The sequence below is a fragment of the Ciona intestinalis genome, unplaced genomic scaffold (genome assembly GCF_000224145.3).
Source record: "Ciona intestinalis unplaced genomic scaffold, KH HT001115.1, whole genome shotgun sequence".
Classification (NCBI taxonomy): Eukaryota; Metazoa; Chordata; class Ascidiacea; order Phlebobranchia; family Cionidae; genus Ciona; species Ciona intestinalis.
In genome coordinates this window covers 1-14721 of record NW_004191436.1, presented here as the reverse complement: position 1 = coordinate 14721, position 14721 = coordinate 1, and the positions used below count along the sequence as shown (strand labels likewise).

Sequence of the window (14721 nt, the reverse complement as noted above, 5' to 3'; positions counted from 1 at the left end):
TTTACAGAAATTTACTGTCCCGACTTGCCCCAGTTAGAAAATGGCAATGTCACGTCTTCTACGCAATTTCCGGTGTGGGGGTCAGAACAATCGTTCAATTGTGACGTCGGCTACTTTCTGATCGGTAGCGCCTCCATACGGTGTGTTGATGTTGACCTAGATGGCGCTGGAGAGTGGGACAAGGCGATGGCTGTTTGTCAACGTAAGTTTTGTTGAGGTCAACCGTTACCATCTGCTAAACGCTTATGGGCAAACTCTGTCCTAAATCCCAGCTCCCCCGGCACGCCTTGTCGTCAGACCTACCCATATAAAATAGAGCGCGCCATATCTAACTTACATTCCAGGATCTATGACAAGTTCATTGAGAGCCTCATCTATGCATAGTAAATCTCTTAATTTACTTCGTTTATGACTTATCCATACTCTATGCAGTTTTTCATTTGTCGAAATTGCACGTTATAGTATTAATCATATTTTTCAATGCAAGCATTACAAGTTCATTATAATTAGCTCAACGCTGCTGACTTACTATAATAACTTCTTTTACCACAGAAATAACTTGTCCCATCCCTGCACAACCCACAAACGGGAGGTTTATAAATACACCGGAAATTACTTACGGCTCAGTGGCTGAGGTCACGTGTGATGTTGGCTACTTTCTGATTGGTCAACCTTCGGGAGAGTGTGGTGACGTCAACGGTGACGGAATCGGGGAATGGAATGGGGAATTCCCAACTTGTACACGTAAGACATAACGTGATTTTTACGCATTTTATCATACTGCGACCTAGCAGCAAAAAACGGCTGTCTATCTAAATTACAGTTTACGAGCCCAGCCGTACTCCCTTGTTTACAGAAATTACATGTTTGGTTCCGGTTCCTGCACCCCAAAACGGAAGCATTGTGACGTCATCACCTGACAATATATACGGAAGTGACGTCACCTTCGACTGCAATGTTGGTTTCTTCCTTATCGGTAGCGCCACCACGCGGTGTGATGATAGTAACGATGACGGAATCGGGGAATGGACCAATCAGGCGGCAGTTTGCGATCGTATGTAAAATCAAGAACTTTTTGGTTGTTATTTGTTTACATTAAGTATGTTTTAAGTTGGCTAATAAAGTTTTTTTATCAGCAGCCACTCTTTATTTACATTTCAATTTAAAATTTCCTTTTTCAGGAATCACATGTTCACCTTTAAACCCGCCCGACAATGGAGTGTTTATTGCGTCACAATCACTTCACTTTGGCGCAACATTAGTAACAAGATGTTTAGATGGGTATTATCTTGTGGGAAACCCTACGCTTTTATGCGAGGACGAAAACAACGATGGTCAGGGCGAATGGAACGGAACGTTGGCGACTTGTTCACGTAAGATACCTTGTTTATTTTATTGTAAATATTAAAGTGAATATCAGTGTCTGCATTGAATTTCAATTACTAATTTCAAAGACTATACGTCATGATTCATTACGTCATATTCCATAGAAATCACATGCGACGGTCCACTACTACCTCCTCAAAACGGGCAAATCATCGACTTGCCCCCTGCAGTGTGGGGGTCAGTGACGTCATTCACATGTGACGTAGGTTACTTCATGGATGGGAAAGCGTTTGTGACGTGTGAGGATTCAAACAATGATGGGATTGGGGAATGGAATTCGTCTTCTCCTGTTTGTAACCGTGAGTCGCGAATTACTGTTTTTTCACACACACATAACAGTGTCACTATTTTTGTACAGTCTTCTTCTAACAGTGTTTTAAACTAATTTACCGTTTTTCTCAGAGGATGTTACGGCACCATAGCTTTATATACAGTTATGTGCTGTTTACTGTGAGCACTTTAACTAATTTTAACCAAGGGTTAGCACAACTATTTTTTTATTTATGACGCTAATGTGGTTGTATTCTAGAAATTTTTTGTCCTGTGTTGACCTCACCCGACAACGCGACCATTCCATCCAATCACGGGCGAGCTTTTGGTGATAACGTAACCATGACATGTGACCCAGGCTTCTTTCTTATTGGTCGAGACACAGTAGAATGTGGTGACGTGAACAATGACGGCACCGGAGAATGGACGTCAAGTTATGGGGCTTGTGAACGTGAGCTTCTGTTTTCCATATTCCAATTTAAGTTTCATCCGACGCCATGGCTCAATGATTAGGCGCTTGTATCGATACCAGGCTCGATGCTTGATGATGATACCAAATTCTTGGGCAAGACACTTAATTAACATTGCTCAAACCCTGTTATTTCTTATGGGTTGTCAAATTGTCACACACATAGAAAACGCACATAAAATGAATCGATCATCCACTATGTTACTTATACGGTAATACATAAAATGACACAAGGTTCTTTAAAACTTCGTTGCAATAAACTCTTTCGTAAACCCTTTCGTTTAATGGCGATCTGGTGGGTGCTGTTTAAAGTCCAACCTTGTTCATCAGCATTTAAAAGGTCTTATATTCCAGAAATAACATGCATCGATTTACAAACACCTATTAATGGATTCGTGGCTTCAAGCCCCCCGTACGTTTGGGGTTCTGTGGGTTCCTTTCGGTGTTTCCCCGGGTATTACCTCAACGGAAGCATAACGTCATTGTGTGATGACGTAGACGATGACGGAGTTGGAGATTGGGCCTTACCTCCCCCCGTGTGCGAACGTGAGTGGTTTTAAACAATATTAGTTAGGTGAAAACGAACAACTTCCGTATAGACGGAAGATACAGGTTTTATGCTTGACCGCGGCTACGATTGTGGGCGTTCGTATCTATACGTTAAGGCACCTAAACGCAATTTTTTCCAACCCGGTGTTCCCTTGGATTGTGATTGTCTAAAGCTAACTCTAAACTAAACTGCAAGTCGAACAGAAAAAATCCCTCACCAAAAACATGCACTAGTAAAATTACGCAAGTGGTAACTTTTGACCGGGATGTATGAAACAAAACATCCATGTTATAACAATGGTTGTTGTTCGCCACGCCTAAATAAATAAGTTACATTATTCATTCAACCCTCATACAAATACTTTATAGTTATACTATGTCCCGACCCTGGCTCCCCATCCAATGGAGTCTACACATCATCTGCAACTGAAGCCACAGTTGGATCCCTTCTTAGCATCGAATGTTTCGAAGGTTTTACAAACGTCACTAACACTGATGACGTCATATGTGCCAGTGTTCCCGGATCAAAGATTGGTCGATGGATAGGAGTATTGCCGTTCTGTACAGGTGCGAAGTCTGTTATTTTGTAGAAACACAACCTTTTAATATTTTACTCAAGTGGTATGTATCTCACTGTGTGCTATATATCGCCTGCCCAAGTATTATTTTATTGTGTGGTTTAACTGACTATATACTAATAAATTTTTAGAGAATACTACAGCTTTCCTATTTGTTAAACATTAGAAAAAATCATTTCCAACCATGATTTTATACGAGTTTTACAATTTTAATATACTTCTTTAAATTGACTTTCTGTTTTCCAGCTATCATTTGCAACAGCATCTCTTGGGCCCCACCTGGCGGCATGTTTGCTTGCAGTCTATCCACCGCATACGGGAGTAACTGTGCGTTCCGATGCAGTAGGGGTTACCACCTGGTTGGATCAAACTCCATTCAATGTGGGGATGCCAATAATGACGGGGTTGGTGAATGGTCGGCAGATTTTCCTGTCTGTAACGGTGAGTCGGTGGATGTCATTTGATTTGTGGTTAGAGTAGACGCTTCAAAGCTTAATGCCACCACTGTGGACATATGTGTCTTGGAGGCAAGAGACATAACAATAAAAGCTCTCTTATTTAAAGAAAATGGGTTGTCCAAATATTATTTTAATTCGGACTAACTTTTTTTGAATTTTTGTATTTTTAAAATAAAATTAAAGTCTCTTTCACAACCAATGTATATAATTCAAAATATAATTTCCCTCCACAGAGGTCATTTGCATCCCGAGCTTAAGTGCGCCGTCTAACGGGAGCATAAATTGCACCGACTTTAGTCAACTTGACTCACAATGTCACTTTTCATGCGATAATGGCTTCTTCTTACGTGGCAATGACATCATAACGTGCAATGATGACGACAACAATGGAGAAGGAGAGTGGAGTTCAAATCCAGCAACTTGTAAAGGTGATTTTGTTTGAATATTTTTCAATATTATGTTTCTTAGTAATTTTTCTTCCACCCACGTTTTTTTGTGTATTTTTAAAGTTTGTTTTTATTTAAAAATTCCTTTTCCTGCACCATGTATAAAGCATGGCAGTGCCGGCTGCACTGTTCCACTTCGGTGCGGGGTCGGTGCGAAAAAAGTTACAAATCACACAGTGTGGATTATTTGGTTTGCTGTTAGTAGAATATTGAAGTTACGTATACGTGATAACTGGTAAGCGAGCACGAGGTTAATGAAATAAGACACCCGTGCGTAAAACACACCCCAACTTTCCACCCCACAGAAGTTTACCACGCTGCATAGCGTTGCCATGACACGCAAGATTATATAGGTGTCATTCATTCATTCATCCCTTCAGAGATAACATGTCAAGTTCAAAACTCGCCAGTCAATGGAAGCATCTCTTGTACGCGAGGTGTTTTATACGGCAGCGCTTGTTTCTTTGAATGCAACCCTGGTTATTCCTTGGTGGGCTACGATACTGTGTTGTGTGGGGAACCCAATAGTGATGGCGCTGGCCAGTGGAGTATAGAAGAGGAACCACCTACATGTATTAGTAAGTTAGGACTTGCGCTTGTGCAATATTTAACCAATGGTAAAACTAAATATTAACAGTTATATAAAGCAAGATTTTTAACCCTTTTGACAAGTTTAACTGTAACATTAGCTTTTTAAGTTCTGTCGTTTTGCTTTTGTTTATACCTACTCTTTGTTGCTTTAGTTAATTTGGTTTTCGCTATCCTAAAGGAGCAGATAAATAAAATGTTAAATTGTAGTTAGACCAAACTTAACACTACAAGTTACCAGAATTTTAACATTCATAACATGTTTATAACTTTACTATTTCCTTTAACAGGCAACGAGTGCTCACCAGAAAGCGTTGCCCCAAGGAACGGCTCAGTTACCTGTAGTTATGGAAATTTATTTGAAAGTGAATGCGTGTATACCTGTGCGGTGGGTTACCGCTTAGTGGGATCGGAGAGACGAAGATGTCTTTCGGATAGCACGTGGGACGCACCGGAACCAATTTGTGAACGTGAGTTTATGTTTAGGTATTAATTTGGGTATCAAGATAATTTGACTAAAAATATTTCTAAATAAACAAAAAGTTTGGGGTATTCTGTTTAGTATTTACAAACTTTGCATCCCTTAATTGAAAATATGCTTTAGTATTATTGGTTCGCAACAAGGTGTTTATTATACAACCGTTCTACACACTTTTGGCTATTACTGTACCAAAATTCAACATCCTATGCAGGTTGCCTTCGTCTTATGAATCAGTGTATTAAAATAAAGACTTGTTTTACATTTAAAACAAATATTGTATTCCGTTATGTGCAGTTTTGCGATGTCTCCCGGTTCCTGTTAACCCACAAGATGGTTTGGTGTTTTGTACGAACGGGAACATGTTTGGTAGTGTGTGTAACTTCTTTTGCGACCTGAGCTACGAAAGAGTGGGGGCTTCCAGCAGCACGTGTTCAGTGGATACGGATGGTGACGGGTTCGGGGAATTTATCGGAGGTTACCCCCTCTGTGAACGTGAGTTTAATTGTGACGTAACAGTGTTTATGCTGATTCATTCCTACCTCACGTGATTTGGAGACAAAGAATAATTCGTCCGCGCCACATGCTTAAAATTTAATCAAGATACTATTAGAATTTACGAAATAACAATCAACACTTGAAATTTGTAAATACAAAATAAAAATCGGGCGAAAGATATTACACAAAACGAGGCCCATCTAAAACCCCATTTTAAAACGCAACACACATAACGTGAAGTGCTTACATAAGTTCTAGTTTGCCTCTGATTAAAGTAATCATTTAAAAACTTCGCGCCTTGGGACACGAGTCGACGTGTTTTAATCAGCGCTTTTTACAACTTGCAGCGTGATGTTTACTGACAAATCTTCACAACGGTTTAAAGTTAAGTGTGGTAATGTAGCAAGCTGTATTGTGCACATAATATAGTTGGCTGCTAAGCCGATGTATAGCAGGCTAGCAGCTAAAAACGTTAATACAGAATGCAACAAACAGTGCATATGTGCACATATATATTTTAAGCTAAAAACGTATATAAGTAAAACAAACAACTGCTGTTTAAAAAGATCTTCTGTCAATTTCTAGCAATTTACTGCGACGAGCTGGAATCTGTAGAAGTAGGTGGCAGAATTGTGTGTGGTATTGGACCCATGCAGTCGGAGACGAATAGATATGGGTCGGAATGTGTATTGGTATGTGACGATGGCTGGCGACCAAATGGGCCAAGTAGAGCGACTTGTCTCGGTGCTGGGAGATGGACTGCAAACATAGGAAGCTGCATAAGTAAGTGAAACATATATTAGACCTAATATAAGTAAGTATAGTGAGCCTAGGGTAATAAAGGTATCAGTAAGTAAAGTATATTAGGATTACTATCAGTATAGCAGAGTAAATGCTATGTTGTGTTACAGTTTAAGTTAAAATTGGTTTTGACAAAAACAGAAATAAAATACCGAAAATTTTATAATATGGGTAACCTTTTACCTGCACGGCCTGTGTTTCGTCTGTTTCTATATAAAACAACTCGCGTTGTTTGCTTCTTCTACATACATTATAATTATTAATATAGAATATAATTAATAATATATATATATATAATTTAATTATTATTATAGATGTGTTTATATGTTTTTGATTGTCGCCTGATTGTTGTCCAACGATTGTTTGTAATTGTTTTTGTGGAGTAATTGTTTGTAGAGCACAACATATGGTCACTGTACAACTCGTATAGGTTGCGTAAGTTAGTTACGTCGGCGTATTACGTTAGATTTTGGCCTTTAAGTCTATTCTGGTTTGTCAGACTTAAAATAAGTGCTTCGACCCATATTTTCCGTTGCCCATTTATCATTAGTATTACTTAGGCTATTTAAGTTATCTAATTGGTAAACGTTTTACAAAGTTTTAAAATGTGTCTATAGGATTCATCAGGCAAAACCAGCATAAAAACTTATATAGTCCTATATGCTGTTTGCTTTATTCTGCGAATTACGCTTGGCTTTTGCGATATAGTAGGTTGGGGAAAGATGGAACACATTTTCATTCTATTTTCTCGTCCCATCATTTTGTAATGAACAAAGAACATTCAAAGAATTATAAAACCATATCTTCACGACTCCCATAAACCCTTGGCAACTGTTAAAACACCCATCTTACCCTACATTACTATTCGATGCATTTTCCAAAACTTTAAGACCACCCTTGCTTTTATCTGGATATATAGTTAATATATTGTAACTCAATAGGATACCAATGTTTCCCTGGCCTTTCAACCCCTGATTTTGGTTTCAAGACATGCACGACCAGCAATGACGCGTTGGGGACGGTTTGTAACTTTTCGTGCGACACCGGCCGGCGGTTGTTAGGCGATACATCGGTCACGTGTCAACAATCTGGAACGTGGACCGCGTCGAGCCCCACCTGCGTTGTATGACGTCATAATCACACAAAACGCTAATCGTGGTTACGTGGGGTTATTCGCATTGCATGCTAGATAGGTTTATTTTTATGTTGAATTATTTATCAGTTTTGAGCAGTGCTCGACAGAACCTATATAGGACAAGGTATACAGCTCAAGGTGGTAGGGTTAGTTCTTCAGAAGTTGCGTCCGCACCTATTTCTAATGTCATTATTAGCAAAACTTTATAATTCAATTTCACTTTTATGTTTGACCTATATGCGTTTACTAAATTAAGAACAATTTCTGACTTAAAATTGTCCTAAAACTGGTGTTTATGTACATCTTATAATCTGGCCCCAATCACCTACACATATCACGAAATGTATCTGAATCCAGTCTTTTGGTAACGCAATACAAATCTTCAAGTTATAAATGCTTCAGGTTACTTCCCTTCTTATAGGCTGCATCAATTTATTTAACCTCCGCTTTTTTTCTCTCTTATATGTTCTTTATTATTTTGTCTTGCACCATAGATCGTTATTTATGTTTTGCGTTTTTGCGATTTAAATTAAAAGTCACATTTGAAAATACTTTGTGAATGTAATTTACTGTTATATGACCGTGACTTAGTACCTAAAAGGCAAATAACTGGTAACTGTATAGTATACTGGGTTCGAAGCTCAGTGCTTGGTCGTTTTTAGAAAAAACTTTGTTGCTTTTATATTGGCTTATATTCGAAGTATATAGTCGACTGGGGGAAGACGGGACACCTTTAGCACAGCTTATCTCAATATCCTGATTGCGTTTTAAACAATTAACAACGGCCTATGGAAGTTGTGAAAATACGTTTTAATTATTCTTTGAACGTTCTTTGTTTACTACCAAATAGGTCGAGAAAGTATAATGATAAGGTGTCCTATCTTCCTATACATACATAATGGTGTAAGTATCTGCCTTGTATGCATTATCGACATGGAGACTGTTGTTTCGCCAGACCGATAATAAATAACCACAAAATATATCAACACACCCGAAAAAAGGCTGTCGCGTATTTACCATTAATGAGTTATCGTTTCTTGTACATCAAGAGTATAAACACTATCTGTAACATAAACACCACACACGAAAATGTATACAAATAAAAAATGGTTGTTTGCCGAAAGTAACAGCATTTCTATAGGTTGTAAGACGCGGTTATAAGACTATATACATATAGATAGGAATTAAACCGTAACTATTACTTTAATATGAAACCTGCGTCCCAATATAATTTCTGTGTAAGAACGAATACTATAAAGAATTTTTGTTCGCACAATGCGTTATATACAGTCGGAAGCATGTAAAATTTTAGTGCATTTTCCAGATTATAAACAAGATAGGTAAACGCCGTTTGCGTTATAACGTTCTTCTATAACTCTTCTATGTTGTAACAGTCATATATGTCCTTGGGCAAGACACTTAACGTCTATTGCCCCAACCCAGTGGTCACCTATTACAAGTTGTCTAGTCAGTCATACATTATAAATACGTTCTTGGTCCCGTGACCACATTTAGATATGCTTTTAGAACAGGTGGACCTTTATTTAATGTATAATCAGCTTTTGGTGTTAGTGGTCAAAATGGTAGTTCTGTTGTGAATAGTCGAAAATCATTTCTATTATATTATGATATTAAATTAGCCGAACATTATTTAAAAAAAGTTTTCATTTTGCCCTATAGTTATTTGATCTGTTTAAATAGATTAATTATTTTCGCACGAGTCGCAGCGACTGATGTTATATAGCATGTATAGTCAGCGTGTAAAAATTGTTATTGTTTTCTTCTTCTCGTTTTACAAAATCTAAACATCAATTTGCTGCAGAAGACTAGAATTATTGTTGCAAATTTAGTGCACAGTCTGTTCATAACGAGCATTTTTTTACTTGGTATAACTTGTTTACATAAATTACGGAGAAGTTAACGCGTACTGAGACTGTTTAACAGATTCAGGTTTTCTATGGTTTCGCATATTTTTTGCTCGCAAATTAATCAACCGTTGTCTTGGACTCGCTGTAATGCAGTTGAGTGTATTACAGCGAGTGGCAAGCAACATACTAGTACAGCACTAAATAATGAACGGTATTTGTACGAACGGTCAACGCCCAAGAGATATTTTAACAAAGTTAGCAGCAGAACACGGTCTGAAACCACTCGATGATAAATTCCATGAAATATTGGACGGAAAAGATCCTCTCTCACATCTAAGAAAAGAATTCTGTATCCCTAAGGTCTCCATAAATATTGGTAGGTAAAGGTTAATAATGCTTTACTTATATTTGTAACTCCTGTGAGTTTCTGTATATATGATGCATTTAACAGCCACGTATCCTGTACTCCTTTTTCAAAACTTAGATCACATTTACATAAATTAGCACGTTTACCTCTTCGAATACGATTGCCAAGATCAAATTAATTAAAACAAAGAAGAGAAAGGAAATTAGCAACTACGAAAATTCTTAAAACTACACTGGCAGTAAAACTGATATTTAATGTGTCAAATAAAGGTCTGGATAAACTCACAATGCTGCATAAACTAACCCAGATCGAGTTGTGTTTAATTAAAACAAATAAAGGTTATTGGAAGAAAATTGTGCGTAAAAAAAAACGACCCGTGCAACTTTATATTACGGGTATTTTGTCTTCAACAGACGAGCAGGATCGCGAAAGTTGCCTTGATTTCTGTTCCCATTCCCTTGGCCTTCAACCAAAACGCACTAAAGAATTTGTCAACAAGGTAAAACTATGTTATTAACGCCGAATGGCTGACGAAATGTGTTAGCGGAAAAATATTACTTTAAGTTAAATGCTATATTTTTAAGCTGGCAGCTATACATCAACCACAAAGTTAAATACGTGGTAACTCTCAAGCATGTTATAACGTCTGTCGTTTTCCCATACGCGAGGGCAAATAAGCTTCCACCTGTACTAACCTCATGCATTTATGAATAACATGTTTTTACTTTAGGTTTTAACAGAATGGGCCGACCGAGGATCGATGACGTATCGATATCCTGACGTCATCAATATATTCAGTGACGTATCGTTAGCTAAAGGAGTGGCAGAACTTGTTGGAGCATATAGTGATGAGGTATAATGTTGTGAATTGGAGCGTCTATTATATATACATACATGGCCTACTCAATACATTTTGAGTAGGCCATGATACATATAGTAGGTGGGGAAGATGGGACAAACTTAGCACATAATATCTTAATTTTTTGATCGTGTTTTAAACAATTAACAACGGTCTAACTGAGTAGGGAAATCCGGTTTTGTAGTTTTTTAATTGTTCTTTGTTTACTACTAAAAGATACGGGAAAATATAGAAAGAAAAGTCGTCCTATATCTCCCCCCACTCTACTATATTATGGGTATCGTCTTATACACCAAGCACACAAGGTGTATTGATAAACTTCATGCTCGTTGACTACATTACAAATCTTGAATCCACTGTTTTACCATGCACCCCTTATATTCTTAGGTCGCGTTAATGAACACTCTTACAGTCAACCTCAATCTTCTATTGACTTCGTTTTACTCCCCAACAAAATCGAGAAACAAAATATTATTGGAAGGCTCAACTTTCCCCACCAATTATTTCTCGTGTGCGTCTCATATAAAACAAAGAGGGTTTAATGTCAAAGATAGTCTTTTGCTGCTAGAGCCACGAAAGGTAAATGATTGATTGAATGTATTTACGACAATCTATAACACGAGTGTTCTGTTTTATACACCACGTGCCCGATTACGAATTACCAAGTACGTAACTTTGTGGGTGATTTTTTGGGGTATGGGTTTGGGGTTTGAGCTATTGTCATTAAGTGCCTTTCCCATAAACACACATGCCCAAATTGGTAGCAGCATCAAGCCTCAATCCTTTAGAAAATTCTGGACTAGAGGCGGGCGAGGTAATGCCTCATATTTTTACTGCATTCCTTACAACAGGGGGAATTGATTCTACACACAAGTGATATACTTGATGTAATCAATGACGAAGGCGAGTCCATCGCCCTCGTGTTACTCTCCGGTGTTCAATATCTAACAGGACAACTCTTGGATATGAAGACCATAACAGACGTTGCACATGCTAAAGGCTGCATGGTATGTGTTCATTAATACACTTCTGTCTGTTGTAGTACTGTGGGGTAAAATGGAACACCTTTGGAACATAATGTCAAAATGTAATGATCGTGTTTTAAACAACTAACAATGGTCTATGAGAGTCGTGAAGAATACCAAATAGGACACGAAACTAGATTAAAGGTTTCTCTTCTTCCCCCACCCTACTATATTATGATGACATGCTAATGTTGTTCGCCACGGTACTATAAAATTTTTTACACAAGGTTGGATTTGATCTTGCTCAAGCTATTGGATCTGTGTAACTCCATCTGCATAGTTGGGACGTTGACTTTGCCGTGTGGGGAAACTTTAAGTTTATGAACAGTGGACCTGGTACCATTGGTGGGGCGTTCATGCACCTAAGACACGAAAGAAACAATTTCCCAAAGTTGCTTGGTAAGAGAATTTACTTTAAATAAGAATATAAAACTTTAAATAAAGTTTATTTATTACTGTAAGTGTTATATCTATATCATCAATAAAATAGTAGGGTGGGGGTACATGGTACACTTTTTCATTTTATTTACTCGTCCGTTTGGTAGTAAAAAATAACATTCCAAGTAATATAAAAACGTGTCCTCACGACTTCCATAGACGGTTAATAATTTTTTAAAACACGATCAGGATATTTGGATATTGTGTGCTAAAGGTGTCTCGTCTTCCCCCACCTCACTACACAGAGCCTCAAATATACTTTACTACAGGTTGGTGGGGTTACGACATTAACACTCGTTTTGATTTTCAATCTGGCTTGGAACCTTTGGTTGGAATTAACGCTTACAGAAACTCCGCGCCTTCACCGTTGAACTTGGCTTGTGTTGCTGGTAGCTTGGAAGTGTTTAAGAAGACCAGTATCTCTAAGTTAAGGAATAAAAGCATTCTACTTATAGGGTAGGTTGTTTCAAGCAACGTATACACTGTAGGTAAATTTACTTTGGGTTGTATGTCTATACACACAGTCTGTAGTGTATAGTCAAGATATCAGTATATGCTATAGCAAATTCACAGATGGGACCGACAAGACGACAACCTACAAGACAGACCTTTAGAAAGGTATTAGGTTGAGGGTAGTTGTTTCATGCTTTCCTTTTCTTGTGACATTGCGATATCCATCTTAATCCACATTATTATATCTAGAGAGATTTCTAATAGGCGTATGAAGCAAAACACTTTTCGTATTATAACATTTGCCGTTGCCCGCCATGCTAGAATAAATCAGTTACATTCTGTTAAACTCAACTGAACTTATTTTTTCTAGCTACCTAGAGATGTTGTTATTGGAGTTACGAACACACGGTCTAGAAATTGTATCGCCTTCTGACTACAAGCAACGCGGTGGGCAACTAACTGTTAAAATACATGACAGAAACATCGTGGACGTAGGTGTTTTGTTTTTTGAATGCATGGGATACTTATAATTATCCGCATGGTGACGCAATGGAAGTCATATGACACACATGTGGCATGTCTCATTAACGTAGTGAGTTAGTTTACATGAGTAAGTTTGTATGAAATATGCGGACCATTTAAAATTTAAACAACCATTTAGCATCCTCACGACTCTTAAAAATCGATGGTAATTGGTAAAACACGAATATGAAACATAGGGGTTGTTATAATGTTATCTTTCCGCACAGTATTTTATATATTTTCGTTCTAAACCACAACAGGTACACGAAAAGTTGAAACGCAAGAATGTTAACTGCAGTCTTAAGGATCCAGATATGCTACGTATATCGGCTAATCCATTCTACACGAGGTATTGGGATGTATTCCGACTTTGCCAAGTTTTACGCGGTGTACTGTCAAAACAGTAGCGTCGTTTAGGCGGTTTTAATATATATTGTTTTATTGGCCGGGCAGTATCTTAGCCTGGAACGTCGTTCCATAAGCTACCGTTTTTTATATAAAAAATAGTAATTTTTTTATTATAGTCCCGTGCTGGGGTAAGATGGTACACCTTTAGCACATATCATCTAAATATCCTGATCGTGTTTTAAACAATTAACAATGGTCTATGGGTGAGAATACGGTTTTATAAGTTTTATAATCTCTTTGTTTACTACCAAAAGGTGAACTTAATTGCTTTGTTATCTGAATTAACTCTTTGGAAGATCTGGTGTAAATCTGATGCCCTGGGTATTTATGTGTTATGTTGTGTAAATCTTACTTGAAATGCTTATTCACGTTAGATTATCATTATTGTGTGTTCATTTCCCGTATACGGGCAAACATTATTATAAGTTTTTACCCGCTTTGTCAAGGCACTTAATATACACCAATGCACTTTACTTTGCTGTGGTACCTTTACCTTTTACTTACTGCACATTTTATTAAGTATGACTTACTTGAGGTATATTCTTATACATCAAGTCGATTGTCACGGTCTCAGCGCATATAAAACGTGACATTATACAAGACATATAACCTTTAACGTCTAGCAGGAGTCTCAGACACTATATAGCGTTGTTTCCTGTGTACTTACGTCACAATATAGAATGTATAGGCTTACAAATTGATGTTGTTGTTAATTCTTGGCTCATTTCGCGGAGTCTTAATATTATGCTTGTTATACTGGCATTAGAATTTAAAATGTAACCAAGGATATTTGTAGATTTACTGCAGAAGATTAGCATTAATGTTGCAAATTTAGAGTACAGTCGGTTTGTACCGAACATTTGTATCTGACTTTTCTTTTTTGCAGAACAGTTGTGAATCAGTTTATATATACTTTTAGTTGCAAGTGTGGAATACAGGTAGAACAGAATACACTTAGCCGCATAATGTTAGGTAAAGTATAGGCAAAAATAGGCTGTATTATAATTAAATTTTTTTCTTTCTTATAATTAAATTTCGCTCTAAAGGTTTATTTGACGTTTTTCTGAAGAATATATTAATTAATTTACTTCCATACGATCATGCCAACGATGTACTATTTTTGGA

General features: G+C 37.5%; 2 protein-coding genes across 7 annotated transcripts in view; both read left to right on the top strand.

Moving 5' to 3' along the window:
• Positions 1-8647, top strand: part of LOC100183939 (sushi, von Willebrand factor type A, EGF and pentraxin domain-containing protein 1-like) — a 21113-nt gene extending 12466 nt beyond the window's left edge. For all 6 annotated transcript variants that reach the window (XM_026840075.1, XM_026840073.1, XM_026840076.1 and 3 more), the window contains 15 exons: positions 8-202; positions 553-744; positions 857-1054; positions 1182-1373; positions 1491-1685; positions 1916-2107; positions 2480-2671; positions 3044-3241; positions 3499-3693; positions 3944-4138; positions 4537-4734; positions 5035-5214; positions 5520-5717; positions 6306-6503; positions 7463-8647. In XM_026840075.1, the coding sequence (XP_026695876.1) occupies positions 8-202; positions 553-744; positions 857-1054; positions 1182-1373; positions 1491-1685; positions 1916-2107; positions 2480-2671; positions 3044-3241; positions 3499-3693; positions 3944-4138; positions 4537-4734; positions 5035-5214; positions 5520-5717; positions 6306-6503; positions 7463-7650 (2906 nt within the window). In that variant the 3' untranslated portion in view covers positions 7651-8647. The remainder of the gene's footprint in view (positions 1-7; positions 203-552; positions 745-856; positions 1055-1181; positions 1374-1490; positions 1686-1915; positions 2108-2479; positions 2672-3043; positions 3242-3498; positions 3694-3943; positions 4139-4536; positions 4735-5034; positions 5215-5519; positions 5718-6305; positions 6504-7462) is intronic.
• Positions 8648-9054: 407 nt separating this feature from the next.
• Positions 9055-14069, top strand: LOC100186313 (kynureninase-like). The gene is given in 9 exon segments (XM_004227488.3): positions 9055-9900; positions 10305-10390; positions 10622-10744; positions 11138-11329; positions 11602-11757; positions 12003-12174; positions 12483-12669; positions 13037-13157; positions 13449-14069. Coding segments are annotated over 9 exon segments (1356 nt in total). The 5' UTR covers positions 9055-9728; the 3' UTR covers positions 13596-14069.
• Positions 14070-14721: the final 652 nt, after the last annotated feature.